Below are 27,500 nucleotides of genomic sequence, written 5' to 3'. Positions count from 1 at the left end.
ATAAAATGCTTTGTGCTGGGAGACGAACTGAATTAGCTTCTCAGACGCCATTTTTCATTGTGAATAGCAACACTACGGCAAAACAAACAGCAAAACAAACACCTGTCAAAACGATTTCATGGATGCGGAAAAACGCAGAAAATCGAACCTCGTCCGAAAACTTAAATGACGGACGTAATTGTCGGACTCGGTGTGTCAATGATGATTGACACAAATGAGGTCGTATTTTTATTTTTTTCGTGCGTCAATTTCGAACAAAAAAACGGACTCTATGTGCAAGGACCTTCAGTGTCCAGCACTAGCGGCTCATGAAGAATGCAGCGGCTCCTGTGTCTCTTCAGCCTGGTGTGAATGGGCAGCGCGGGCCGCGCACGTTGGGATGCTCAGTGATAGGTGATAGGAGGCATTTGTTTAGATGTACAACACAGAGGGGACAAACGTGTGACTGCTGCATTACACATACACACTGGTGTCTTTCTTCAGGCCTTAGCAGCAATAGTTTGAATCTCTTATATCTACAGAGGTTAATTTGTGAAAATAGACTTGACATCAACACTAAATGCGATGGTCTATAATCGGCAATTACCTTTTGCTATTATGTAAATCTTGCATTTATGTATAGGCCTATTAGTGATGCTGGAATATACCTTTTTTGCCACACTATTGCTCAGCTGCCTCTCTTTAACACCCCATATTTTAACTGTACGGTAGTTCATGAACTATACACAGTGCTCATACATCATTTTGTCCCTCCCTGGTGCCAGCGCTTCACTGTAGTGAGAGTAGCTATTCAGTGTTACAAAGAACTTCTTTGCTCACCTATGCCCAGTGTTGGGGGTAACTCATTACAAAAGTAACATATTACATGTAATATATTACTTTTAGCAGTAACTCAGTAATATAACATTACTTATAGGATTTCAGTATTATGCCAGTTACTTTGTCAAGTAACTCAAGTTACAAATTGAGTTAAGTTTTTTTTTAAATCAAAGCACATATTTAAATAATGTCCTAATCAAACTGTGTGTTTTTATGCAAATAACCACTATATATGACAATAACAAAGGAAAAGGATAACATTTAAATGTTGGATTGTTTACACTGACTTCAAGACGGTTGTAATAAGTAACAAGTTACTCTACACAGACAGTAATATTGTAAAGCAACTTATTACTTTCAAATGAAAGTAACTAATAATATGTAGTATATTACATTTTGAAAGTAACTTGCCCAACACTGCCTATGCCTCCCTACAGCACCGGTATGTAGTGTACATTCATTATACACTCCTATTTGGGTATAGAGTAGCAGGTCAGCCTGAATGGTGTGTGCAGCAATATTGGCTGTCTGCAGTTCAGTCACACGCCAGGAGCCTTGCCCTGGCCACTAAGCAAAGCCAGGAGTCTTGCCCTGGCCACTAAGCAAAGCCGGCAGCACTGATTCATGAAGCCAGTTGAAATGTATGGAAAGTTGCCACGTACAACATTAAAGGGATGCTTCACAGAGCTTTTACCTCACCCAAGATGTCATTATTATTTTTGGAGGAAAAGTGGGAGAAATGTAGGAGAAAAATGACTTATGAATAATTGATTTTGAACAAAGGAATACATGCATTAACGCACAGTTACTGTAGCCTCTTCTAGGCTCTTCAGCCATTTCCTGGCTGGTTTGCCAATCAGAGAATGATAAAATAATTGACAGCTAATGTTAGAAAATGTGGGGCTATTGACTGTAATTATAGCCTACTACAAAATGTCAATTTTAGCTTTTAGTTAGATTTTAGTTTTAACTTTATTTTCTTCAAACAAATAAAAAAATAATTTTCTCTCTTTGAGTGGCAATATCATGAAATAAACAAGACCACACTATCAAGAGAATGTCACTTGATTTGAGAAAATTCTTCAAATGAGGTGATTTGCATTGGAAAAAAGTTTTTTTTTAAACTTTCTTTAAAGAAATGTAAGATGTTATTACTCAATTAAATTACTTGCAAAAGTGCAATTCTTTGCAGTGCATGAGTGTGAAAGAACCTTTGCTCAACATGTTGCTTTTGTGAAATGCAATCTTTCCTATGGGGTTAAATATCAACTAAAATGAACAATATATGGTTGACATACTTGTTTCTCTGTGTTTTGAAGGATGTGAGAGATCCTTTCTCACTGGGCTACAAATCCCAATGCTGAGGAACAGTGAATCATTTATCATTGCACTACTCTCCGTTTCTTCATCTCTCTCTCACACACACTAACACACACACACACACACACACACACACACACACACACACACACACACACACACACACACACACACACACACACACACACACACTCTCTCTCTCTCTCTCTCTCTCTCTCTCTCACACACTCACATTATTAATTTGGAAATACAAACAGGTCATATCCAGGCAGGCTGTGTCGTTAATCTTGTGTCATCTCGTTGTTTGAAATGCATTGCAAATGATGATGATTTAACCACCTATATCAACAAAGTAATAAGATGATATCAAAATGATAATGAAAGATTGCCTGTAGCACTAAAAAGCTAAATATTAGATACAACATTGCACCATTTGAGGACAGCGTATAATTCAACCTTCTAAATCAGGGGAGCTCAACCTTTTGTAATTCAAGGCCCACTTCTGATTGTTAAAACATTTGCGAGGACCACCTTCCCAAATCAATGATAGGCTATCATTCTGATATCTTGATGTGAGAGGTCTTCTGCGTCTCCCACTAGATGGCTCTCTGAGCCCCACCGCTTGAGAAACACTGTTCTAAAGCCATGCAGTTAAAATGCTTTTTGATGAATGTATACAGTATGCTTTATATATATATATATTGGTCTAAAGCAGCTTTAGACTCAAGCATATACTGTATAAATTCATCAAAAAGCATTTTACTGTAACTGCATGTTTTTTTTTTTTTTTTTTTTTTTAATAGAACAATAAACGAACAAGACAAACAGGCTCAGACACAGGAAAATAAAATGCCGTTGACTTTTTAATTTGAATCCCTGGAGTGGACTATGTTATGTATTGTAATAGCTTGAATCGGAAGATGCTGATAGCAAATAGGCTACATTATCTTTTGTAATTTGTATTACATGTTTAAAGATGCTTTAAGTTGTCAAAAGCTACATCATATTGTCATTGGATGATCAGGCTTTGGGAAGGAATTAGTTTTTTCTTCGCACACATTTTCTGTAAAATCTAAAGTTAACAGGACAATTCCATGCAAAAAGAAATGCTAAAAATAAGAGTCTAAACCCATCCAGGTAATAATAATAATAATGGCTTTAATTTATATAGCACACTTTAAAATGTAAAACAAATCTCAAGGTGCTTTACAGTAGCTAAAATAAAAAATAAAAACAAGCTAAAAACAGCTAAAAGCTCAGAGCTAGTAAAAAGCAGAGCGGAACAGGTGGGTTTTAAGGTTCGTTTTAAAAACAGCGAGGGATTCAGAGGCCCGAACAGTTCCTGGGAGTTGGTTCCACAGGCGTGGCCCCAGAGTGGAGAAGGCTCGGTCACCCATTGTTGCCAGCTTGGTGCGGGGGACAACAAGCAGGTTGAGGGTGTCGGATCTGAGTGACCGGGAGGGGGGCTTGGGGGGGAGGAGTTCCTGAAGGTAGGTGGGACCAGTGTGGTTGACCGCCTTGTAGACCAGGAGGAGGAGTTTGAAGGTGATGCGTTGGTTGATGGGGAGCCAGTGGAGTGAGTGGAGGACAGGGGTGATGTGTTCTGACTTCCGGGTTCAGGTAGCAATCACTGTCTGCATACACCTAATTTACACACTGTCTTTGCATTTGTCAGCCATGTCATAGACAGAGAGCATCACCACGGTCTATTTCAGTGCTCCATCTAGCCCAGTTCTTCTCTCCCCCCATGTGTGTGTGTGTGTGTGTGTGTGTGTGTGTGTGTGTGTGTGTGTGTGTGTGTGTGTGTGTGAGAGAGAGACACAGCGCAGGCTTTCATCATTTTGTGACAGGGACTGAACCCTATGCATTGCACAAGTAGAGCAGAGCTCTAAGCTACAGACTGAAGCCTTGAGTCAAGTAGAGCAGAGCAGAGCTCTAAGCTACAGACTGAAGCCTTGAGTCAAGTAGAGCAGAGCTCTAAGCTACAGACTGAAGCCTTGAGTCAAGTAGAGCAGAGCTCTAAGCTACAGACTGAAGCCTTGAGTCAAGTAGAGCAGAGCTCTAAACTACAGACTGAAGCCTTGAGTCAAGTAGAGCAGAGCTCTAAACTACAGACTGAAGCCTTGAGTCAAGTAGAGCAGAGCTCTAAGCTACAGACTGAAGCCTTGAGTCAAGTAGAGCAGAGCTCTAAGCTACAGACTGAAGCCTTGAGTCCCAGCAGAGTGGCAGAGAGAAGCTCCCGTCTCACATCTCCACCTACACACAGCAGACACACACTGCACACAGACGCTTGCAAATAGAATGAAACAACATCAACACACAAACACCAAACCTATGGGAAAAGACATAGACATAATAAACATATACACACAAACACAGATAGCCTTGGGGTATGATCCAGTGTTTTCATAGGGCTTCTTGATCTTCCATGTGGTTACACACTTTGACGCTGCTTATTTGGCACTCAGGCTTATAAAGATATCAGATCACATGACAAAGTGGACCCGCCCACTAACTTCCGCTCTGTCTCTTTGCTCAACAGGAAAAGAAGCCCATCTGCATCCAGGGATCCAAACCAAAAATACGACCAAAGGGAGGGGGGTGACCACTCGCAGTATGCCCCGGCGGACGGCGGCATGCCCAGATCACCGTCCGACTATGGGGATGGGGACCCGCGGCGGGCTCCGCGGGGCCCACACATGTACGCGGACGTGGATGCAGCGCGGGCGGGCTACCGGGACCGGCGGGGCCCCGGGCGCTGGCACTCCCAGGAGTACCCGCTGGACCAGGAGCTAGACGGAGCACCCAGCGAGTACGACCTACAGCGCCAGCGACAGGAGGAGTTCCAGACGCGCTACCGCAGCGACCCCAACCTTGCGCGCTACCCGGTCAAGCCGCAGCCCTACGAGGAGCAGATGAGGATGCATGCTGAGGTGGGCCGCATGAGGCACGAGCGCCGCCACAGCGACGTCTCCCTGGCCTACACGGAGCAGGACGAGCCCGGCCCCATCCGCCTCTCTCGTCAGCATCTCACCGAGCGCCGGCCGCCCATGGTGGGACAGCGCTCCTACTCCGTCGACCGCTCCTCCCCGGGACCCATGGGCCCCGGCCCGGGCGGCCACCGGACCTCCAACCACAGCCCCCCAACGCCGCACCGCAGCCCTGTGCTGGGCGACCGATCCGGGGACCTGCGGAGGGGAGACATGGGCGTCGGGGGGGATCCCATGAGGAGGCAGGAGCAATACCTGGATCCCAGTTCGGCGGTCCGCAAGACCAAGAGGGAGAAGATGGAGAGCATGCTGAGGAACGACTCTCTCAGCTCGGACCAGTCGGAGTCGGTGCGCCCGCCGCCGCCCAAGCCCCACAAAACCAAAAAGGGAGGGAAGATGCGGCAAGTGTCCCTGAGCAGCTCGGAGGAGGAGCTAGCCACCACGCCGGAGTACACCAGCTGTGAGGACGTCGAGATAGAGAGTGAGTCTGTCAGTGAGAAAGGTAGGGGCCACAAACACTACCGTCCTCACACATTCTACATTATCTGCACTTCAGGCTTTGGCATCAATTGTATACATTGCTTTGTGTCTAATGTTAGTTTTTGTTGCTACATTATACAAATGTCAGCTCCTCAAATGCTTTACCATGCAATTATAAAGCCATCTGTTTTTACTATTACTAATGCTGTTGCCTGGAAAGACTCATTTAGCTTCATTATTAGTGTTGACTGATGTTTTTGTTGATATATTATGCAGCTAATGATGATTCAGAAATAACCTTTAACTTCCTCACAGTCTATGGTCTTGCCTATGTGTCTCTATGTGCTGTCCTGTATGTTGTGTCTGTTTATATATGTGTTTGTGTGTGTGCAAAGCAGTGTTGTGTTTGTATGTGTATTATACTCTTACAGTTACAGTGCCTTTGAGGAGGAGTCTTATGCTCTCATGAGCCAGCCACGTGTTTCTGTGTGTGTGTGTGTGTGTGTGTGTGTGTGTGTGTGTGTGTGTGTGTGTGTGTGTGTGTGTGTGTGTGTGTGTGTGTGTGTGTGTGTGTGTGTGTGTGTGTGTGTGTGTGTGTGCGTGCGTGCGTGCGTGTGTTGCTGTGGTTTGTTGGTTCTACTGCAAAATACTGTCTTGGCTCTCATGTTCAGTGTGTGCTGTAATGGACTGCTACATGACTGAGACAGGCAGAAGGATGTTTGTAGAGGGTTGAGGGCAGTTTAGTCTGTTAGCACTCCTCCTGATTAGATTTATTTTTTTAATAAAAGTAGTCATCATACTTTTTGCCCTGCACACATTTGTGTAGTAATACTGGAATTCCTGACAATGTTGTTTTAAGCATGCAGTAATAATTCAACAGCTTTTATACAGATCCAAGTCCCAAAGTGAGAATAAAAACCATAATTCATGTTAGACAAGGTTGTGAATCCCGCCCCTCAAAAACAACAACAATAACAAACAACAACAGCAAAGAAGGCATGTGTCATATGTTGTTGAAGAGTATTAGAAAGAAATATATATATATATATATATATATATATATATATATATATATATATATATATATATATATATATATATAATGTATATATTACATTATGTCATTTAGCAGACGCAGAAGGAATAAGTAACATTAGTAGGGGGCTGGAACCCCTACTGTATTTGCTGTGTTTCTTTCTTCTTGTTCTTCTTGTTCTTCTGTGTGTGTGTACTTCTTAGCAGATACTGCTTCTTCTCACAGTTCCTCTGTTCTCCACCTCCACACAAAATCTAAAGGCTACCATTTAACACAGGGGTGGCCAAACTTTTTTGGTTGTGGGCCGCATACAGAAAAATATAATGAGTCGCGGGCCAAACAATATTAAGCGCGGCAGTTTGCGCGGCAAAACAAATTGGACCAGAGAACCCTTGTGCTATCAAAAATGTAATTTCTACCTAAATAAATATATGACATAGTTTATTGATGTGCTCACCTATTACAATGGGTATACTATTTCTGTATGTTTTCAAATTTTCTTTTCCTGTGCTAACAGGTTAAGACAGAGATAATTTAACATAACATTAGTATTAAACATTCATTCAGTATTAAAAATGTTTAAAAATAAATAGACCAGGTCAGGGTACTCAAGTATAATTTTCAATGGTTTTAAATTGAAAAAACGAAATGGGGGAATCAGTTTTTTTGCTTTTGTTTTTCAGTTTTTTTCCCGTTTTCGTTTTTTCGTTTTCGTTTTCCGTTTTAAACTTTAAAGCAGAAAAACGGAAAAACGTTTTTAGCAACAAAACCTTTTTTTTTTTTTTTTGCTAAATTCATGGCGGACCACTTAAAACCGGGTAGCGGGTCGCAGTTGGCCCGCGGGCCGTAGTTTGGCCACCCCTGATTTAACACATAACCTGTTGGAAAAAAATACTTTTATTAAAGCTGAATCAATTTGTCAGATTCACTCAAAACTCACCTACTACTAAGAAACAAAAAATTATACCAATCTACCAAAGTTTGGCGATATTACCAACTCCTCATTTCCTGTTTTTTAACCATCCATGCCACTGGGCCAATCCCTGAAATGTGGCCCAATGACAGATATGACAAATATTCAAGCCTCTTCGGGGGCAATAGGATTGAACCCCTTTTGTTTTTGGGCCTTCGCAGGCCATTTTAGGGCCAGGGCCCAGTTGCACTGTGCACAAAGCACCTTAGGTTAAAATTTCCCTTAGAGTCCGAGTTAAGGTGTCCATAAAATAGAATCGACTGCACAAAACACCATTAAATCTTCTCCATAAGGTTAAACATTTGAAGGAAAACATAAGCACTAGAATTAAGGGTATTTTGTGCAGCCGATTCTATTTTATGGACACCTGGGAAATCTTAACCTAAGGTGCTTTGTGCAACTGGGCCCAGGTGCTTACCTGGAGGTCAGCAGTTGATACCAATCTACCAAATTCTGGCGATACAACCAACACCTCATTTCCTGTTTTTTAACCATCCATACCACTGGGCCAATCCCTGAAATTTGGCCCAATGACAGATATGACAGATATTCAAGCCCCTTCGGGGGCAATAGGCTTGAACCCCTGGTATTGCTTTATTATTATTGATTATTGATTATTGATTATTGATTATTGATTATTATTTATTATTATTATTATTATTATTATTATTATTATTATTAATAAAAGATGTTAATTCAAGAAGGGCCCAGGTATAGCCTGAAAAGGTGAGTTTTTAGTCTCCGCCGAAAGATTGGTAGCGTTTCGGCCGTTCTGACCGAAGGGGGGAGCTTACTCCACCATTGTGGCGCCAGGAGCGAGACGAGTCGCGATCGGGATGAGCGACTTTTGAGCGCATGTAGCGAGGCGGACCGGTGGAGGAGCGGAGGGAGCGATGCGATGTTTGGAACCTGACCATAGATTGCAGATACAGAGGGCCTTACCGGTGAACAGCCCTGTAGGCCAGTACCAGTGTTTTGAATTTAATGCGAGCCAAGATGGGAAACCAGTGAAGGTCACCGAAGAGGGGAGTGACATGAGAGAATTTAGGTTGGTTGAACACCAGACAGGCTGCAGAGTTCTGATTGAGTTGAAGCTCATTCAGAACTCTCTTGTGTATAGCTCCCAACCACCACATATCAAACTTTATTCCATGAAGTGGGATCTGCTTAGTGAAGAAAAGACTTGAGTTATATAATTAAAAAAAAAGGCGTCTGCTCTCTGACTGACCTCAATTTTCCTCTGGGTGCCCACAGTGCCAAGGCGTCAACACCGTGGTAAAAATGCTTGACTGTTTGGCCATATAATTATAAGTAATTACAACAGGTAGCTTGGTCAGTGTAGTATTACAGCCTTTTTAAATGGGAACAAGAAAAACTCAGCACTGTAATTGACCCAGCAGTGGTCTGCCCCTGCCAATCAGCCGGTGGGTTTGGGACAAGTACATTTTCAATGCTGCAAAAAACACCTCTGAATAATGTCCTGAATATTAATTAATTAATTAACTAGTATATATAATCAAACAGTGGAGGGTAATTAAACTTTTTTCCCCTTCATCCTTGACTTTCACACTATTTAGTGGGGCAGGCCGGCAGGGGCAGTCCACCTTTCAAGTGAGCGGCTAGTAGTCTGGTGTAACAGTATAAGGCTGACGGTGTTTGACTTTCCTTTCTAATTCGTCCCCCTCTCTTTGTCTGTCTCTCGCTCTCTCTCGGAAGAGGAGAGATAGGTAGCCTTTATGCACAAAGGTTATCTACTGTACTGTAATGCTCCCAAACCATGCCGATGATGTCATCCCTTTTAAAGTGGCCTTTTACAAAGTGTCAGAGATAGGATTCTGGGCCGTTCCAATCGGGGCGGGGGAGCAAGAAGGGAAGGTGAATGAAAAAGCAGAGAACAGTGACTTTGTGGTTGGGAGCTATACACAAAAAAGTGAAAATCAGGCAAGCCCCAGGACATGTCCCTCTTGGCTCTGTGAAAGGCTTTGTGTTGACCCAAATACACTACAGTAGTCTGTGAAGAGATCAAGCTTTTTACACTTTGTCTCTGTTGTTCATGTTGTTGTTGTTGTTGTTGTTGTTTTTCAAATTAGCCTCACACACACACACACACACACACACACACACACACACACACACACACACACACACACACACACACACACACACACACTTACAGGCAAACAGACACATACAGGCAAACAGAGTGACTGAATTAAACGTCGTTTTGCATAGAATCAACGTCAAAAAGTAATCCTTCAGGCACATGGCTACTCGACAACTTCACCTGGCCGACAGTTGTAATTGTAAATTGATTTTGTTGTCAAACCTGTAATTATGGAGGCCTTTGCCTTGGCAGTGTCAAGCGGCTATAACAAAAGGGAAGAGGGAGGACTGGTTGACAGGACCTGGTCTGAACAGACAGACGAGGGGAGGAGGAATAAAAGATGGAGGAGCACCGTAGCACCTCACACGTCATTAGTAGGATGTCTGTGATGATGATGGAGATGTAGGCAGAAGGTTGTCTTCTTCTACGCTTTGCCTGTTGTAGTTAAACACAGCCGCCACACATGCCTGAAATGTTAACTATAAAGAAGGAATCCAGTCGCTCTGCTCTGTTATGTAAGCATCCTAACAAAGGCAAACAGCACAGCACCGGTGCTCCATTATTGATGTGGGGGTTTCCAGGCTTACAAGTAGCCATGGAAGGGAGAAACGCAGGCTGTTTTGAGGGTCAGATTGTGTCAGCCTGTGTAGGAGAGAGGACACACAAAGGAAGGAGTTGAACTGTTGACCTGAATGAATGAAGAGAACATCCTGTGGAAGCTGATTATGTGAAGCTATCGTTGCTCTTTACTTCGCTATAATTGGCAGTTTCATTAATTGATGGCATAATTATGGCTGCTGTGATACGGTGCTTGCAAGGAGTCTGATAAACGGTTCAGAAAAGTTCTACTGAACCATTTATTTTGGACCGGGGTGGCCTTATTTGCACTCACTGTCAAAGTAGGCTTAATTATGTTACAGCCAGCAGAGGGGATACACAGACTCTAGGTCCCAGATTTGGAGATGTGACATTCTGTGTATCAATGTGATCAGTAAAAAATATAATAATACAGTCAGCCTCTGATCTGCACTCTAAAATACATTCATGTATGTAGAGATAGATCGCACAGTTTTGGCAGTACATCGAGTTTACAAATAGACCAAATTTAGCATGACTGCTGAACCTACCAAGATGTATTTCAGCTCAACTGGGTCGCGCAGGTGTTTTTCAAATGCTCCACTTTGCTTCAGAAAGAACGGTCAAGTTCCTCTGACTTTGATCACAATTTAGATCCTGTCCCCAGTCTTTAAAAAGCTGACCTGGCTAAGGAAACTCCCCTGCATGTAGCGTAACATGCATACCAAGCACTCTTTGATTAGCTACGCCACAGCGCGGAGCAGTTTCCCCTCACAGCAGCGTGAAGAGGGGGGGAAAAGAGCCAGAGCAGCTAAGCACAGAACATCAATTGTAATTGCATGTGAGGCAAGAGAGAGAGAGAGAGTGAGAGAGTGAGAGAGAGAGGCGGGAGGGGGGGAGAGCCGAGATGAAAAAGAGGGCAGAAAGCACCTTTTGGCCATATGTGGCCAGTCAGCGTCTTAGGGTTTGTGCACTCAGCTTGCCTGGGCCCGGTGATGGGTGTGTGTAACGGCAGGCTATAAGCAGGACTCGTGTTGTGCTCTCAAGCCTCCGAGACCCAGATGGGTCACCGAGGAGGAGGGAGGGGCTCCAGAAGATGGGGGAGGAGACTGGAAAGGGGGGAGGGGGGGGCAAAGGATAGCGGGTGTGCTGGCCGTAATGGGCCTGGATCATGCCCGTAAGGCCCAGAGACTGATTTAGTGCCATGGGCCCTGGATCATGCCCGTGAGGCCCAGAGACTGATTTAGTGCCATGGTCCTCTCCCTCTGTTTTCCTCTGTATTGATCCCCCTGACATGCAGTCTCATAATAGTGGCGAGCAGACAGAAAGAGAGAGGCTGGCTGGCTAACTACAGCAGAGAGGTGAGAGCCCAACTTACATCCTCAATAATGGCTTTTGGGATCCGTTTGTGCACCTCAGTGCTCACGCTGGATCTTTTTGTCTTCTCTGGCTAACACTACTGATCACTTTAGTAAGATCATTTTTTTTAACCTTTGATATTAAAATTTTGGGTAAAACGACAGTAATGCATATAGTGACAAAAGTTAGGCTTATCTGTGTACTTTAAACATTCCTCCGTCTCACCTTGCTATCACGGTTACTATGTTTAAACATACACAATGTTTCACCCCTGTCTCTTTTCTGCTCTCGCCCCCTGAATTGTAGTAAAAACAGCATCAATAATTAATGATCCAATTAATAGTTTACACTGGTTTTTATTGAGTTGTCAAAGTGATGGAGAGCCTGCTGGTGGTGAACTCCGCCGCTGCCTGCGCTCTGCCTCTGCCCTGATTCAGCACTTTGTGGGGCCTCAGTGCCGTGGCGAAGCGGCAGCGCCGGGCGCAGACTGCTGATGCTCACAATTGACGGTCATGATGAGTTTCCTGCTCCCTGAAAAAGCACACAGTGCCTCGCCGGGGAGCAGGGCCCAATTGTGGCGTGCCACTGTTAATAAAGCCCCCAGAAAGAAGCTAGGAAGGCTGTACCTGCCTCCACGCTGGCACCCACCCCAAATCCTTTTGGACAGACAATGAGGGTGGGCCAACGGGTAGGAGGGGGGTTTGGGTGGGTGGGTGGTAAATGTCATGGGCGGAGAAATTGTGAAAGAAATAAGCTTGAGATGAGCTCTATAGTAGCGGAGGATAGTCTCTCTATTGCTCCAAAATCAGCCTAAGTAGGCTAAGTGGTAGATAGAAATAATATTTATGTTAATGTAGCGGGGTTCACTCTGCGTTGTGTGTAGGAATGAAGACGCCACGATGACTGGGTAGAGGTATCAATATCTGTATTGAGCAATAATGGACATGGATCAGGATGCAGCTTTCAGCAGGTCTGCATATTATGCTCAACAGCGCCGTCTCTCTCAAAATCCAATGCAGATTACATTTTGGGCACCCTCACACAGTGAGTGTGACACCCACATTGTTACAAGACACCATTGTGCTTTTTCATTCAAATAAATTATACAAAAACCATAGAAAATAAGGTACAGAAAAGTGTGCAATGTTCCTTTAAATAAATAAAAAATAAATAAAAACAAACACCCAACATACCTGTATTGAGCAATAATGGACATGGATCAGGATGCAGCTTTCAGCAGGTCTGCATATTATGCTCAACAGCGCCTGTTAATCACCAGCAATACTATTCTCAATACATGACAGTGGTGGAAATCTTGTAAACTGTGCATCACTATAAAGACTAAGCAACGACAGGTAGGCTACAACAGTTCCTTTCATGTGTTCTAGAACTTTGATGCACAGGAATGAACAACAAGACATGGAAATTGCAGCACAAATCGTGAACTAATTACTGGCATTAACAATACCATCGATGGTAAGTAAAAAAGACTATATATATTGTAATTAACTAAAACAGTGACAAGACATAGGAATGCATACCGTCTCTCTCAAAATCCAATGTAGATTGAGCACAAATTGGCGGGTTGCGGAAGATCTGCACGCTATGGACTAGTCCATCTCGACCAACTCTTCCTTACATTCACTACTCAAATGCTAAACGTGATGCACAAACTTGATCTACTTTGTAATGACTTCCGAAATATACATCTCGCCATTAACTGACGCAGTGTCCCGTAAATAATTAATAGACAACCAGGAAGTCACCCATACAAATAAACAGAATGGTTTGGTCACTTTACCCTTTCAAAATAAGAGTCTCCTGTATGCTTAATAGTGCAAATTAAAATAAAAGTCCAATCTAGCGTAACAACATCACACTGCTACATTAACACAACATGCAATTCTAGAACATTTGAATATTGGACAAAATAAAACATAAAAATCAAAACACAACCCTATGTGAAACATACATGTAATCCAGGTCGTATATATATCCGTCGCAAATACAACATGGTATAGGACGAATCAGCGTGACGTCACTTGACACCCAGAAATGCGCAACCCCGGCAGTTAATAGTATGGATTGTGCCAAACAAACATTAATATCTCAAAAACTATACATCACATCACTTATATTTTGACATTCTGAGTGAGAGCAGAATTAGCTCGAGTTTGATGTATAATATATACATGTCGTGTTAAAGTTGTGTGAACTGTTGCAGTTTTTAAAATGTAAACAGAGTTAGATGGCTAGAGTCAGACACACAAGCCTTGTGCCACTTGGGCTCCATAGGGTTCCATTGCCGTTGCCACCCAGTGACACGGTTTGTTTACCAAAATGCTCCTCGGCTGATCCCTCGTATAGTCGAGTGACAACCGTAACACGGTTGTACTGTGATGTCCGCTCCAACAAGACTTTGCTTACTTGACACGTACTTTTTCAATAAAAACACATTTATGCCATGACTTTACATAATGTAGGCTATATTTATGTCGCATCATTTAGCCTGTGCTGTGATGTGCAGGAGCAGCAGGTAGCCGACAAGTTATAAAACTAAGCCTGCCCTGAATGAGCCGAGTGGGGGTGCTTGTTCACTATTGTGAAAGTTATGTGTTATACATATAACATATAAAGATCATGGAAGTGGATGGTATCAGGAATGTCACCGATAGTTGATAGTTAACGTTCTATATTGTACAGGGAGACCATCAGCCCTCCTGAACAGATCTGTATTTGGCTGTAGGTTGAATCGTTTTTATTCAGGCTATGATCTGTGATGCGCTGAGATATCCAAATTGGCATGAAGAGATGACAGCATGCAGCCGCAACCGGACTGGATTCGCTTTCTCCTGGATCGGAGCTTGGAAGGGAAGAATGTGATTGGTTTACAGGAGGTCACCAATGGCCATAGTTGTGAATAATTCTACGCTTAAAAAGGCGTGGTTAAATGGTTAGCGCCGGCTTTAGCGGCGAGGAAAAATTAGGGAATGCGCCTGACCATGCCCACTAATAGCACTAGGCCAAGCCATAAACACAAATTTAAGGCCAGGGGGAAGATAGAGCCGAATATATACAGTCAATAGGCCTACACCTATCCAAATTACGCATGGGGAGAATTACAGCATGCCTCACGCAAACTGTATTACAGGGACTGCAAGACGGGAATCTGGTTCACCAGGCCACACCTGTGAATAATTCTGGTGCTTAACACCGCCAAAATCCCGTTTGCGCCATGCATAAATTATTTTGCACACCTCTAATCTGCACTTGCACCCGTTGTTGTGATGAGTTATGCTCCCCCGCGAGTACTTGCATCCCCACCATATGTTGGGGCTGTTTTAACTTAAAAACAGGAAGGTCACGTCTACCCAAACAATTATATCATTTTTAAACAGTTATGTTTCTGTATAAATCATTACAATATGCTCCCACGAGGTGGGGATGCGTTTAGCTGCTGCCGGGCGGTGGTGCAAAACTCGGCGTAACACCTGGACACTAGCGCAAGGCGGACTGCAATCTTCCCTACCTTAAGGCACGTGCAAACAGGTGCGCAAGTGCAAATAGGCGATATCGCCTGTACCAAGATAGGGCTCAAGGTGATTTACACATTTTTATAATTCTTGCTCTCCCTGTTCCCAAATGCAGGCCTTAAGCTGTTTGGACTATCATCGCGGCCACATTAGGCAAGCGACTTGTTCAACGAAAAGTGTCTACCACGCTAAACTGCGTTCTGGTGTTTATGCTGCCGACAGAATAGCAGCTGGGAGGCAAAGAGGGTAATCACTGTTGTCAGCTGTTGGTTACAGAGGGCCACGGAGGGCAAAGCCCGTCTGGGGACATCCATATTGTTTCATCACAGCGCATAACTGTGTACAGTAAGTGGTTTTAGCACTCCCTTAGATGGATGGATGGATGGATACTGACAGCAGAGAGGGAAGGAGCAACGTGTTTGTTTGGCTCAGATTGACCTTGCAACTTCGTCACAGCTCAGGAGATTTGGCCAGAAACTTTTGAGTGTGTTGAAATGTCTTTGCAAAGTATTACCCTCTGGAGGGTGTGCACATATTGAGATCCAACATTATATGGAAATCACGCTGGATTGCACCAAAATCATCTAAATAAATGATTATGGAAATCATTCAGGATTGCACCAAAATCATCTAAATAAATGATTATGGAAATCATTCAGGATTGCACCAAAATCATCTAAATAAATCCACCCAGCAAGCCTTTGACGAACAGCATCATGCAGGACATGGTCAAGTTCAGCTCGAACAAGTACAAAATGTTCACGCTGTGATATAGGGCACGGTAAAAATTCATACTGTATTACAAAAGCTTTGGAAAGCATTTTGAACTGAGATCAGAACGATATTTACATCCTGATTTCACAAAATGATGCAGGTAGCAAATGGGTGTCTCAACTTTTATTTTGTTAGCCTGATATTCAGACTGAATTGTCAACTCGTAAACTCATTTCCATCTTCTACTCCACAACTGTGGAGTGGGCAGGACTTCAAAGGTCTGGAGCCAGGCTATTATTTTGTGGCTATATGTACATGCTTTGTTTATGTTGGTGCAGGCCATCATATCAACATCTATTCAATGTCAAAATGTTTGCTGGGTATGCAGGTATAAAAAGTGGGCGTGTCATATTGTAAGAAGACTTGAAGATGCTCCAATTTGTTTAGAATGGAAAGCATGGCATTCTTTTTCCATGCAGCGTCTTTTTTTAAATCACGCTTTTCCCCCCTGTTCCCCCCAGCCCCCCCTATAGTGCACCCTCCCCCCGTCTATTTTTACGCCTTTCCATCAGAGTTCCCTGATGTCCCCCAAATTTAATCCTCAGCCAGGATAAATGCTGAGTCCTGTCCTCTATGGATCCATTAGACTGCACATCTCTTTGCAGGAGAAGTGAAGTGAGGGTAAAGGCCCAATTATACTCTACGTTAAAGACGGAGACGGACAGAGCCTTCTGTCCGTACTCTGCGTTTATTTCGTGCATTTTCTGTCCGTCATCTGAAAGCTTACGGATACGCATGAAACGCAGCAGAACCACACACACACTCACACATTTGACTCTCTACTGCCCACTGGTGGATGTATTGCTTAACATGATACCAACGTGAAAGACACATGGTAGTATGTGGGCAGTGACGATTACGCCGTTTGAAACGGACACATTTATTTTCGTATGAAAATGGAGTATAATTGGGCCTTAATGTGACATGTATGACCATACCTGTGCCTGGGGCCATGATGCATGCATACACAGATGCACACGTATATGAATAGCAGCACATCTTCAATAGAGAACGACTGAATGGCCTGTCGTTACCAAATAGGATTTCTTTATTGTTTAAATGGCCATACCTCATGCTTTATTGGTGTATGTTTTTAATAAGAACAATCTCATTTAATAGGACACTTTCTTAATTAATTTAATTACTGAATTGTAAAATGAGCTACCATTTAAATGTCCATTGCCTCTGCAGAATGGGCTGTTAAATGCAGGGCTACATACAGACTAAGGACAAACACATTGCCAGCTCCTCCCAGTCAGAAATCACTATCTCTATAGCTCCTCCCAGTCAGAGAGCAGTATCTCTATTCATAGCTTTCAAGGGGCGTTACGTGCTGCCGGAAACGCCCACCTGGCGGTCAAAAAAAAACTTGTTGATTCCGTTGCCTGCGAGTCGACTCACGCTGTTTGTTCAGCCAAAGTGCCGGATAGCCTACCTGTTGTGCTATCGGTTGCACTAAACCGACGAGGAGACACGCCTGGCTTGTGTTTTACAGAATCCCGTCGGAGAAAGAAAGGAGGAGGTTGTGAATTTGTGCGACGTGGTTCAGTCGCTGGGGATGGCAAAAAAAATTGCTTTTTTTTCTACCATCAAAGTACACACGTCTTTGCTCTTTGCGGCCAACATTTCATCAAAGGTAAGCTCAAGTAACGTTACAATAATGATTAATACCCCGTTAACGTTACTTGAGCTTACCTTTGATGAAATGTTGGTCGCAAAGAGCAAAGACGTGTGTACTTTGATGGTAGAAAAAAAAGCAAAAAAATGTTGCCCTCCCCCAGCGACTGAACCACGTCGCACAAATCCACAACCTTCTCCTTTCTTTCTCCGACGGGATTCTGTAAAACACAAGCCAGGCGTGTCTCCTCGTCGGTTTAGTGCAACCGATAGCACAACAGGTAGGCTATCCGGCACTTTGGCTGAACAAACAGCGTGAGTCGACTTGCAGGCAACGGAATGAACAAGTTTTTTTTTGACCGCCAGGTGGGCGTTCCCGGCAGCACGTAACGCCCCTTGAAAGCTATGAATAGCTCCGGCCAGTCAGAGAGCAGTATCTCTAGCTCTGCCCAGTCAGAGAGCAGTATCTCCATAGCTCCTCCCAGTCAGAGAGCAGTATCTCTATAGCTCCTCCCAGTCAGAGAGCAGTATCTCTAGCTCCTCCCAGTCAGAGAGCAGTATCTATAGCTCCTCCCAGTCAGAGAGCAGTATCTCTATAGCTCCTCCCAGTCAGAGAGCAGTATCTATAGCTCCTCCCAGTCAGAGAGCAGTATCTCTATAGCTCCTCCCAGTCAGAGAGCAGTATCTCTATAGCTCCGCCAAGTCAGAGAGCAGTATCTCTATAGCTCCTCCCAGTCAGAGAGCAGTATCTCTATAGCTCCTCCCAGTCAGAGAGCAGTATCTCTATAGCTCCGCCAAGTCAGAGAGCAGTATCTCTAGCTCCGCCCAGTCAGAGAGCAGTATCTCTATAGCTCCTCCCAGTCAGAGAGCAGTATCTATAGCTCCTCCCAGTCAGAGAGCAGTATCTCTATACAACTTCAAAGAATTTTCTAGAGTTGGATATTTCTCTCCCACTGGACGACCTCAGCCCTCTCCTCTTTACCTCTCTGCACTAACATCCACTGGGAATCCCAGCCCTACCTTCCAATCCAATATTTTTCACTCTTTTTAATTAGCTTGGACTTTTAAGCCTCTTAATCAAATTGGAAGTGCTCTCCATCTATCTGCTTTGTGCGCCCACATGGGAATAACAGGGTCAATCCTGTAGAATGACAAAGTTGCTTCTGCAGACATTGCCATCACAGCCGTTGCTTTTTCACTAGATCAAATACAGAGGGTTGATATTTTGTCTCCTAAATGAATATTGTGCCTTCTCTGTCTGGCTCTTGTGATGGTTCTGTCTTGTATTCGTAGCAAGAGAGAGGGAGGAGTTTTCATTCAAGGACCTTGCTCACTCCTCTTCGGGGTCTGACCCCATTGATCCACCTCTTCTCTCCTCCAGTTAGATTGCTGTTTGCACTTAACTTCAAACACGTGTAACGCACACACCAAAATAGACCCTTCTCATTCACTCCTGGGGCATAAAAAAGAGAAACAACACTTTATTTTGATAGTCAACCTACAGAGAGTCCACAGATTATTTGTAACATTTCAATTCAACTGTTTAACACAGGGGTGGGCAATTATTTTTCATGGGGGGCCACATGAGAAACCCAGATTGGTGCCGGGGGCCGAACAAATATTGTCATGTCGTAACCCAGGAACTTTGATGATAGAGAGGACCACAAAAAAATGTCCTCGCTACCAGAGGGCCAGATTTTGCTGAGGGTTGGGGGCCGAACAGCGCCTGCGCGAAAATGTTTGGGGCATTTGAAGTCAGGTTTAGAGGAATAACTCATTTTAAATTAACAGTTGTGATGTCATTATTCAGTCTTAAAGACCAATATTTGATCCTTTTCTCATTCACTCCTATGTCACCACTTGCTCTCCCTTCAGGGCTTGAAATTAACTTTTTTGACCACCTGCCAATATGGCTGCTGGATTTTAAAGTTACCAGCCAATTAGAATTTCCACTAGCCAAAATGTTTTTCTTGAAATAAGCCAGAATATGAGTGGGTTAATTTAAGCATAAGTATCAGTAAGTGGCCCAGGATTCTCAAAGCCTGTGTTGAGGGTCACACAAACAAAAATGCACTGTTGAAGCTAAATAAATCCAAAACCAACAAGTTAATTATTTACATTTTTACTTCAATGTAGAACAGTCATTTCTTACACATGATATTACTTTTAGCCTTTTAGTCATAAAGATTATTGAAAGATATTCCATATTCCAGACTGAAATGTTATAACAGAAGTGGAGTATTGGCCAGAATGACATGAACATTTGGACACTTATTCAGTGGGTATCTTGCATGTTGCGTTTAGGTGCACTGTAAAAAAAAAAAAAAAAAACTGTGCAATTCCAGCGCGGGCCACACAGGGGGCGCTCATGTGGCCCGCGGGCCGCCAGTTGCCCAGGTCTGGTTTAACAGATGCTCAACAGATTATCTATAGAGTATGTTACAATTCATGAACATACCTACACTATGGTGCAGGTGTGTGCAACCCGAAGCAAACAGAATCTGTTTGTTGAATCTCAACTAATAAGCTGTTAACACCTACAGACAAAGCCAAACAGTTGAATTGTTGAATGTCAACTAATGTCAACTAATACGCTGTTAGCATAAATACTGTGCAGGCGGAGTACCTACAGTGTTGCCCAAAAGAACAATATATCCCAAAAACCTCCAAGATGTAATGGCATCATGGCCTGTGCCTGTGCCTTTCTCACGGCTGTTACTACAGAAGTTGCAATCAGGGCCTGATCTTAAAAAGCTCTCCCCGGTGCACTTTAGATTGAGGTCAGTTAAGGCCGCTGTGGCGCTGCAATCTGAGTCCCCAGTTAAACATATTAGAAATCAGCCCTGCTTCCTCCTACAGATCCCGCTTGGATAAGATAGCAGGATGCTAACTTTGTTTGAACAAAATGGGAGTTGCCGTCTACTGATTTGAAGTTACGGCCCCAGCGAAGAGGCCACGTTTGTTTTAAGCTTGTTCTCTGAGAAAGAAAAACAAAATAAAAGCTCTGAAGGGACATGTTTCAGGCCAGACAGGAGTGAATAATAGATGAAATGTGAGCTACGATTTTGGACGGAGACTCCTCTCTCCTGGCGGGTTTCACGTGATAGAAGTCTGAACCAGGACATGGAAAATGGCAGAAGTTGATTCGGCGTGGTGTGACAACACTCCGCAACCATGAGCATCAAATGAGAATTTAAAGATCATGTTATGTTGAGCATTTTGAAACATTAATATATATCCATATCATTGTCAATAATATTAGTTTGATTACTGTTAACAAATTAGACCAAGGTTGAGACAATTGGTAACCTCTATCTCACAACGCTGGTGTTGTACTGTAGTTCTAGTTGTTCTCTCATCACTCTGTTTGGAGAGCAAGAAGAATGATAAGAGCCTATATCAATTGAATTGAGACTATGCACTTCAGTACATAGCTCTTCCTGTGTTGCGCTGTAAAGCAATATCCCTTTGTGTCATAAAGTAAAGCAGCAGATTTCATGTGAAATCCGACCCAGTGTCACACATCGGAAAATGCAGTGGAAGTATCTGCTAAAAAAAGAAAAAACGTGTAATCTTCTCCCTGATGGTCTTATTTGCTTACAGTAATTATACTAATCTCAAGTCTCAACGTTAATATGGTCATGATTTATTTATATTCAAATGCTACATTTAACCTCTTAAAGCAGCTACGAGCAACTTTTTCGATTGTTATTAAACAGTATGAATTTAATATCAATGCATCACATCTTACCTCTAATAGTCGACGAGACCAACGCAGAGTAGTCTCGCTTGAACCCCGAGTGAATCGGCCAGTGTAGTCTGTCTGTGGCCAGGGAAGATCAGGAAGTGAAATGAAACGGTTTGCAGCAGCCACTTCGGCCATAACCACAAAATAACTTCCAAAAAACCTGTTAGAATATAACGAGAGATGTTCGCGAGAGTCTGCGCGGCGTTCACATTGTTTATGCTGCGTTGCTAGGCAGCGCGAACGGGGTAGGCAGGCAGTTGCGTTTCACTTCCGGGTTTCACTTCCGCGTTTCACTTCCGGGTAGCCGGGCCGGCGGTAAGGAGAGAGAGAGAGAGAGCCCCCTGTTGACGCGAGTTTAGACAGACACAGACTTAATAATCATCCAAGGGAGCAATCTCCGATACACACGGCTTCGGTCTCGTCGACTATTAGAGGTAAGATGTGATGCATTGATATTAAATTTATACTGTTTAATAACAATCGAAAAAGTTGCTCGTAGCTGCTTTAAAGAAATCCTCATGCAGCATGGAGCCCCCATGCTGCATGAGGATTTCAGGGGTTAGCCTTCAGATCTGGTCCTTTCTATGTGGAGTTTGCATGTTTTCCTTCACATGGGCCAGGTGGATTGGAGACTCTAAATTGCCCATAGGTCTATCTATCTGTGTTAGCCCTGAGAAGACTGGCAACATGTCCAGGTCTGTCTATCTGTGTTAGCCCTGAGAAGACTGGCAACATGTCCAGGTCTGTCTATCTGTGTTAGCCCTGAGAAGACTGGCAACATGTCCAGGTCTGTCTATCTGTGTTAGCCCTGAGAAGACTGGCAACATGTCCAGGTCTGTCTGTCTGTGTTAGCCCTGAGAAGACTGGCAACATGTCCAGGTCTGTCTGTCTGTGTTAGCCCTGAGAAGACTGGCAACATGTCCAGGTCTGTCTATCTGTGTTAGCCCTGAGAAGACTGGCAACATGTCCAGGTCTGTCTATCTGTGTTAGCCCTGAGAAGACTGGCAACATGTCCAGGTCTGTCTATCTGTGTTAGCCCTGAGAAGACTGGCAACATGTCCAGGTCTGTCTATCTGTGTTAGCCCTGAGAAGACTGGTAACATGTCCAGGTCTGTCTATCTGTGTTAGTCCTGAGAAGACTGGCAACATGTCCAGGTCTGTCTATCTGTGTTAGCCCTGAGAAGACTGGCAACATGTCCAGGTCTGTCTATCTGTGTTAGCCCTGAGAAGACTGGCAACATGTCCAGGTCTGTCTATCTGTGTTAGCCCTGAGAAGACTGGCAACATGTCCAGGTCTGTCTATCTGTGTTAGCCCTGAGAAGACTGGTAACATGTCCAGGTCTGTCTATCTGTGTTAGCCCTGAGAAGACTGGCAACATGTCCAGGTCTGTCTATCTGTGTTAGCCCTGAGAAGACTGGCAACATGTCCAGGTCTGTCTATCTGTGTTAGCCCTGAGAAGACTGGCAACATGTCCAGGTCTGTCTATCTGTGTTAGCCCTGAGAAGACTGGCAACATGTCCAGGTCTGTCTATCTGTGTTAGCTCTGAGAAGACTGGCAACATGTCCAGGTCTGTCTATCTGTGTTAGCCCTGAGAAGACTGGCAACATGTCCAGGTCTGTCTATCTGTGTTAGCCCTGAGAAGACTGGCAACATGTCCAGGTCTGTCTATCTGTGTTAGCCCTGAGAAGACTGGCAACATGTCCAGGTCTGTCTATCTGTGTTAGCCCTGAGAAGACTGGCAACATGTCCAGGTCTGTCTGTCTGTGTTAGCCCTGAGAAGACTGGCAACATGTCAAGGTGTGTCTGTCTGTGTTAGCCCTGAGAAGACTGGCAACATGTCAAGGTCTGTCTATCTGTGTTAGCCCTGAGAAGACTGGTAACATGTCCAGGTCTGTCTATCTGTGTTAGCCCTGAGAAGACTGGCAACATGTCCAGGTCTGTCTGTCTGTGTTAGCCCTGAGAAGACTGGCAACATGTCCAGGTCTGTCTGTCTGTGTTAGCCTGAGAAGACTGGCAACATGTCCAGGTCTGTCTATCTGTGTTAGCCCTGAGAAGACTGGCAACATGTCCAGGTCTGTCTATCTGTGTTAGCCCTGAGAAGACTGGCAACATGTCCAGGTCTGTCTATCTGTGTTAGCCCTGAGAAGACTGGCAACATGTCCAGGTCTGTCTATCTGTGTTAGCCCTGAGAAGACTGGCAACATGTCCAGGTCTGTCTATCTGTGTTAGCCCTGAGAAGACTGGCAACATGTCCAGGTCTGTCTATCTGTGTTAGCCCTGAGAAGACTGGCAACATGTCCAGGTCTGTCTATCTGTGTTAGCCCTGAGAAGACTGGCAACATGTCCAGGTCTGTCTATCTGTGTTAGCCCTGAGAAGACTGGCAACATGTCCAGGTCTGTCTATCTGTGTTAGCCCTGAGAAGACTGGCAACATGTCCAGGTCTGTCTATCTGTGTTAGCCCTGAGAAGACTGGCAACATGTCCAGGTCTGTCTATCTGTGTTAGCCCTGAGAAGACTGGCAACATGTCCAGGTCTGTCTATCTGTGTTAGCCCTGAGAAGACTGGCAACATGTCCAGGTCTGTCTATCTGTGTTAGCCCTGAGAAGACTGGCAACATGTCCAGGTCTGTCTATCTGTGTTAGCCCTGAGAAGACTGGCAACATGTCCAGGTCTGTCTATCTGTGTTAGCCCTGAGAAGACTGGCAACATGTCCAGGTCTGTCTATCTGTGTTAGCCCTGAGAAGACTGGCAACATGTCCAGGTCTGTCTATCTGTGTTAGCCCTGAGAAGACTGGCAACATGTCCAGGTCTGTCTATCTGTGTTAGCCCTGAGAAGACTGGCAACATGTCCAGGTCTGTCTGTCTGTGTTAGCCCTGAGAAGACTGGCAACATGTCCAGGTCTGTCTATCTGTGTTAGCCCTGAGAAGACTGGCAACATGTCCAGGTCTGTCTATCTGTGTTAGCCCTGAGAAGACTGGCAACATGTCCAGGTCTGTCTATCTGTGTTAGCCCTGAGAAGACTGGCAACATGTCCAGGTCTGTCTATCTGTGTTAGCCCTGAGAAGACTGGCAACATGTCGAGGTCTGTCTATCTGTGTTAGCCCCGAGAAGACTGGCAACATGTCCAGGTCTGTCTATCTGTGTTAGCCCTGAGAAGACTGGCAACATGTCCAGGTCTGTCTGTCTGTGTTAGCCCTGAGAAGACTGGCAACATGTCCAGGTCTGTCTATCTGTGTTAGCCCTGAGAAGACTGGCAACATGTCCAGGTCTGTCTATCTGTGTTAGCCCTGAGAAGACTGGCAACATGTCCAGGTCTGTCTATCTGTGTTAGCCCTGAGAAGACTGGCAACATGTCCAGGGCATTTCCCTGCCTTCCAGACCACATGTTGGGATAGGCTCCAGCCCCCCTCAAACCCTGAATTGGTTACAAATGAATGCATTTTCCTGTCAAAACTATTGGAGTCTGGAGAGTCACAGCAGTATTTTCCTATAAGTATAAACTTTATTCCAGACTCAGGTCCATATCAAATACGTACAAAAACACAAACAGTACAACAAGAGAAAATAAAATAAAATAAAACCACACAACAAATAGGTTTAAAACACATACAGGCAGCTATTCCAGTGCTTCCAGAAGTGTGACATAAATTTTGTGTCACTTTGTGCAGGCACCGCTAGGGCCATAATAACTCCATTCTTTGACTGGCTAAGTCGACGCATAAAACTGTAAATAAACTTTCTCAGAACAGCATGGAAAGTGGGCACATTACTGCTTACAAACATATGTCTAGCACTTGTCCATCTTGGATGCCTGAGTAAAATCCTAAATGCATCATTATATGCCACCTGGAGTTTTTTCATTTTTGCAACACTGTACCCGCACCCCAGTTGTGCTGTATACAATGAAGTACAATATGACCTAAACAGAGCAATCTTGACATCATCAGTACACTTATTACATTTTCATGCAAGCATGTTGGCTTGTGCATAGAGTTTGCAGCACTGACGCTGAATGTCATCATCATCACATAAATCATCTCTGATTATGTGACCAAGATATCTGTATTTGTTCATTGTATATAGTGCTACTATGAGAGTATTTTCCTATAGTACTACTATGAGAGTATTTTCCTATAGTACTACTATGAGAGTATTTTCCTATAGTACTACTATGAGAGTATTTTCCTATAGTACTACTATGAGAGTATTTTCCTATAGTACTACTATGAGAGTATTTTCCTATAGTACTACTATGAGAGTATTTTCCTATAGTACTACTATGAGAGTATTTTCCTATAGTACTACTATAAGAGTATTATTCTATATTATGACCCACATTTCTTCTCTCTCCATGGGGATCTTAGAGTTGCACACTGTATGAGGAAGTGCACACCTTAGCGGTAACTGTCTGCCTTTCTGAAGCCCTGCCACTCCGAACGTTAACTCCATTATTCGGACTGGCGGTCGTTCACCTTAGAAGCCGCAATGCCGACCTTAGGTTTAGGCGTGGGGGTGGGAGAGGTTAGGTTTTGGGTTAGGGTCTGGGGGAGGTTAGGTTTAGGCATGGGGGGAGGTTAGGTTTGGCGTGGGAAAACGGGGAATATAGAACCCGGGGAACATAGACATGATCCCTTTCTGAGTGCCGATATTTCGTTCGGAGTGGCAGCACATCGGAGTGGCAGCATGTAACCCACCTTAGCCCTGTTCGAAACCGGTCCCTATTACAGAAATAGTGGACTATATAGTGTGTTTGCCATTTTGTACTGTTGTACTGCTGTTAATTTGATTCACTGTTAGTCCACTATAAAATACCCACACTGCACTGCAATTTCTAGTCAATGAATGTACCCTACATTTTCTCCCATATACCATAAGGCAATGCTGTCATTTTTACCGAAGGAGAAGAAGAGTGAGGTAGTGATCATGCCCCATATAGTTCACTATATGAAAAACACTATATGGGGAATAGTGAGTGATGAGTGAACCATTCCGAACACGGCTCTTGAGTGTGTACAGTATGTGTGAGAGGGAATGCGTTTGTGTGCGTTTCGAGTGTGTGTGTGTGCGTGTGTGTGTGTGTGTGTGTGTGTGTGTGTGTGTGTGTGTGTGTGTGTGTGTGTGTGTGTGTGTGTGTGGCGTCACTGTCGTCGATGTCTGTTTGTTGTGGCTCTGTATGTGCTGTCCTCACTGGTCCCCTCTCGCTGTCCTCTCTTGTATATGCGTGTCGCCCCTCCCCAACCCCTCGCCTCCCGTCCCCACCTCACAGGAGATTTGGATGGCCATTGGTGGGACCATGCGTCTTGGCATAGCAGCGAGGCTTCCCCAATGTCTTTGGTGAGACATGCGGAGCCCGGCTTTACCCCCCCCCCCCTTCCTGCCCCTGTTGTCCCCCTCCCCCCCCCCCTCCCAGAGTCTTTTGTCATTCCATGTTTCCTTTGTTTTATTTACACCTTTGCATGTTGTTTTTCTGTTTTTTCTTTCTGTTTTTTATCCCACACCTGTAGGGGACAGTCAAAGGGGAAAAAGAAAAACTAATGAGCAGGCATTTATGTCCGAGCCGACACACACCTTATCTGAGAGGCAAAAGAAAATGGTGCGCTTTGGGGGACACTCATTTGAAGAGGACTTGGCTTGGTGTGAACCGCAGGTTAAAGACTCGGGAGTTGATACGTGCAGTAGCACTACCCTAAACGAGGAGCATAGCCATAGTGAGAAGGTACTGAGACAATCTAGCCTGCTTTTTTTTTAACTGTTATTATTATTATTTATGACCTACCCATCCAGTCTTTGTTTGCTCTCTGTCACTAAGTGTAAATAGGTGAGATGTCTGTTTTTGGATTTTATTTGACATTCTATAAATTGATTTTCCTTGCGATTTCGTTTCTTTTGTTTGCGGTTACTTTTGGCCGCACCTTGCTCGGTGTTGCCGAAAAAGTATTTTGGGGGAACCCTCTTTGCTTGCTACTTGCTGTTTTGCTCCCCAGACTTTTAAAAGTACACAGTCACACACAGTCTTTTCTCACAGAAGAGCATTGATACACAACCTCTCTGTTTGTCATGGCACACAGGAATGTGGGTCTCTCCTAGTTGCATGCTAGTTCTCCTCCGTATTTTGTGCTCTTGCTCTGCAGCGGCCATGTTTATTAGTGCGGTAGGAACACCTTCAC

The 27,500-nt window shown here is 44.1% G+C and overlaps 1 protein-coding gene across 1 annotated transcript in view; it reads left to right on the top strand.

Annotated features, from left to right (window-relative positions):
- The window catches only part of rims2a (regulating synaptic membrane exocytosis 2a), a gene marked incomplete at both ends in the record, with an annotated part of 176,053 nt that overhangs the window by 18,884 nt on the left and 129,669 nt on the right, over window positions 1–27,500 (top strand). Inside the window, 2 exons of the mRNA XM_083632129.1 lie at window positions 4,682–5,631; window positions 26,838–27,049. Of these exons, the coding sequence (XP_083488255.1) occupies window positions 4,682–5,631; window positions 26,838–27,049 (1,162 nt within the window). The remainder of the gene's footprint in view (window positions 1–4,681; window positions 5,632–26,837; window positions 27,050–27,500) is intronic.

Source organism: Poromitra crassiceps, assembly GCF_964638095.1.
Source record: "Poromitra crassiceps genome assembly, chromosome: 1".
In the NCBI taxonomy this organism is placed as follows: Eukaryota; Metazoa; Chordata; class Actinopteri; order Beryciformes; family Melamphaidae; genus Poromitra; species Poromitra crassiceps.
The sequence above is the reverse complement of the archived record's forward strand: the minus strand, read 5'-3'. Positions and strand labels throughout refer to the sequence as shown.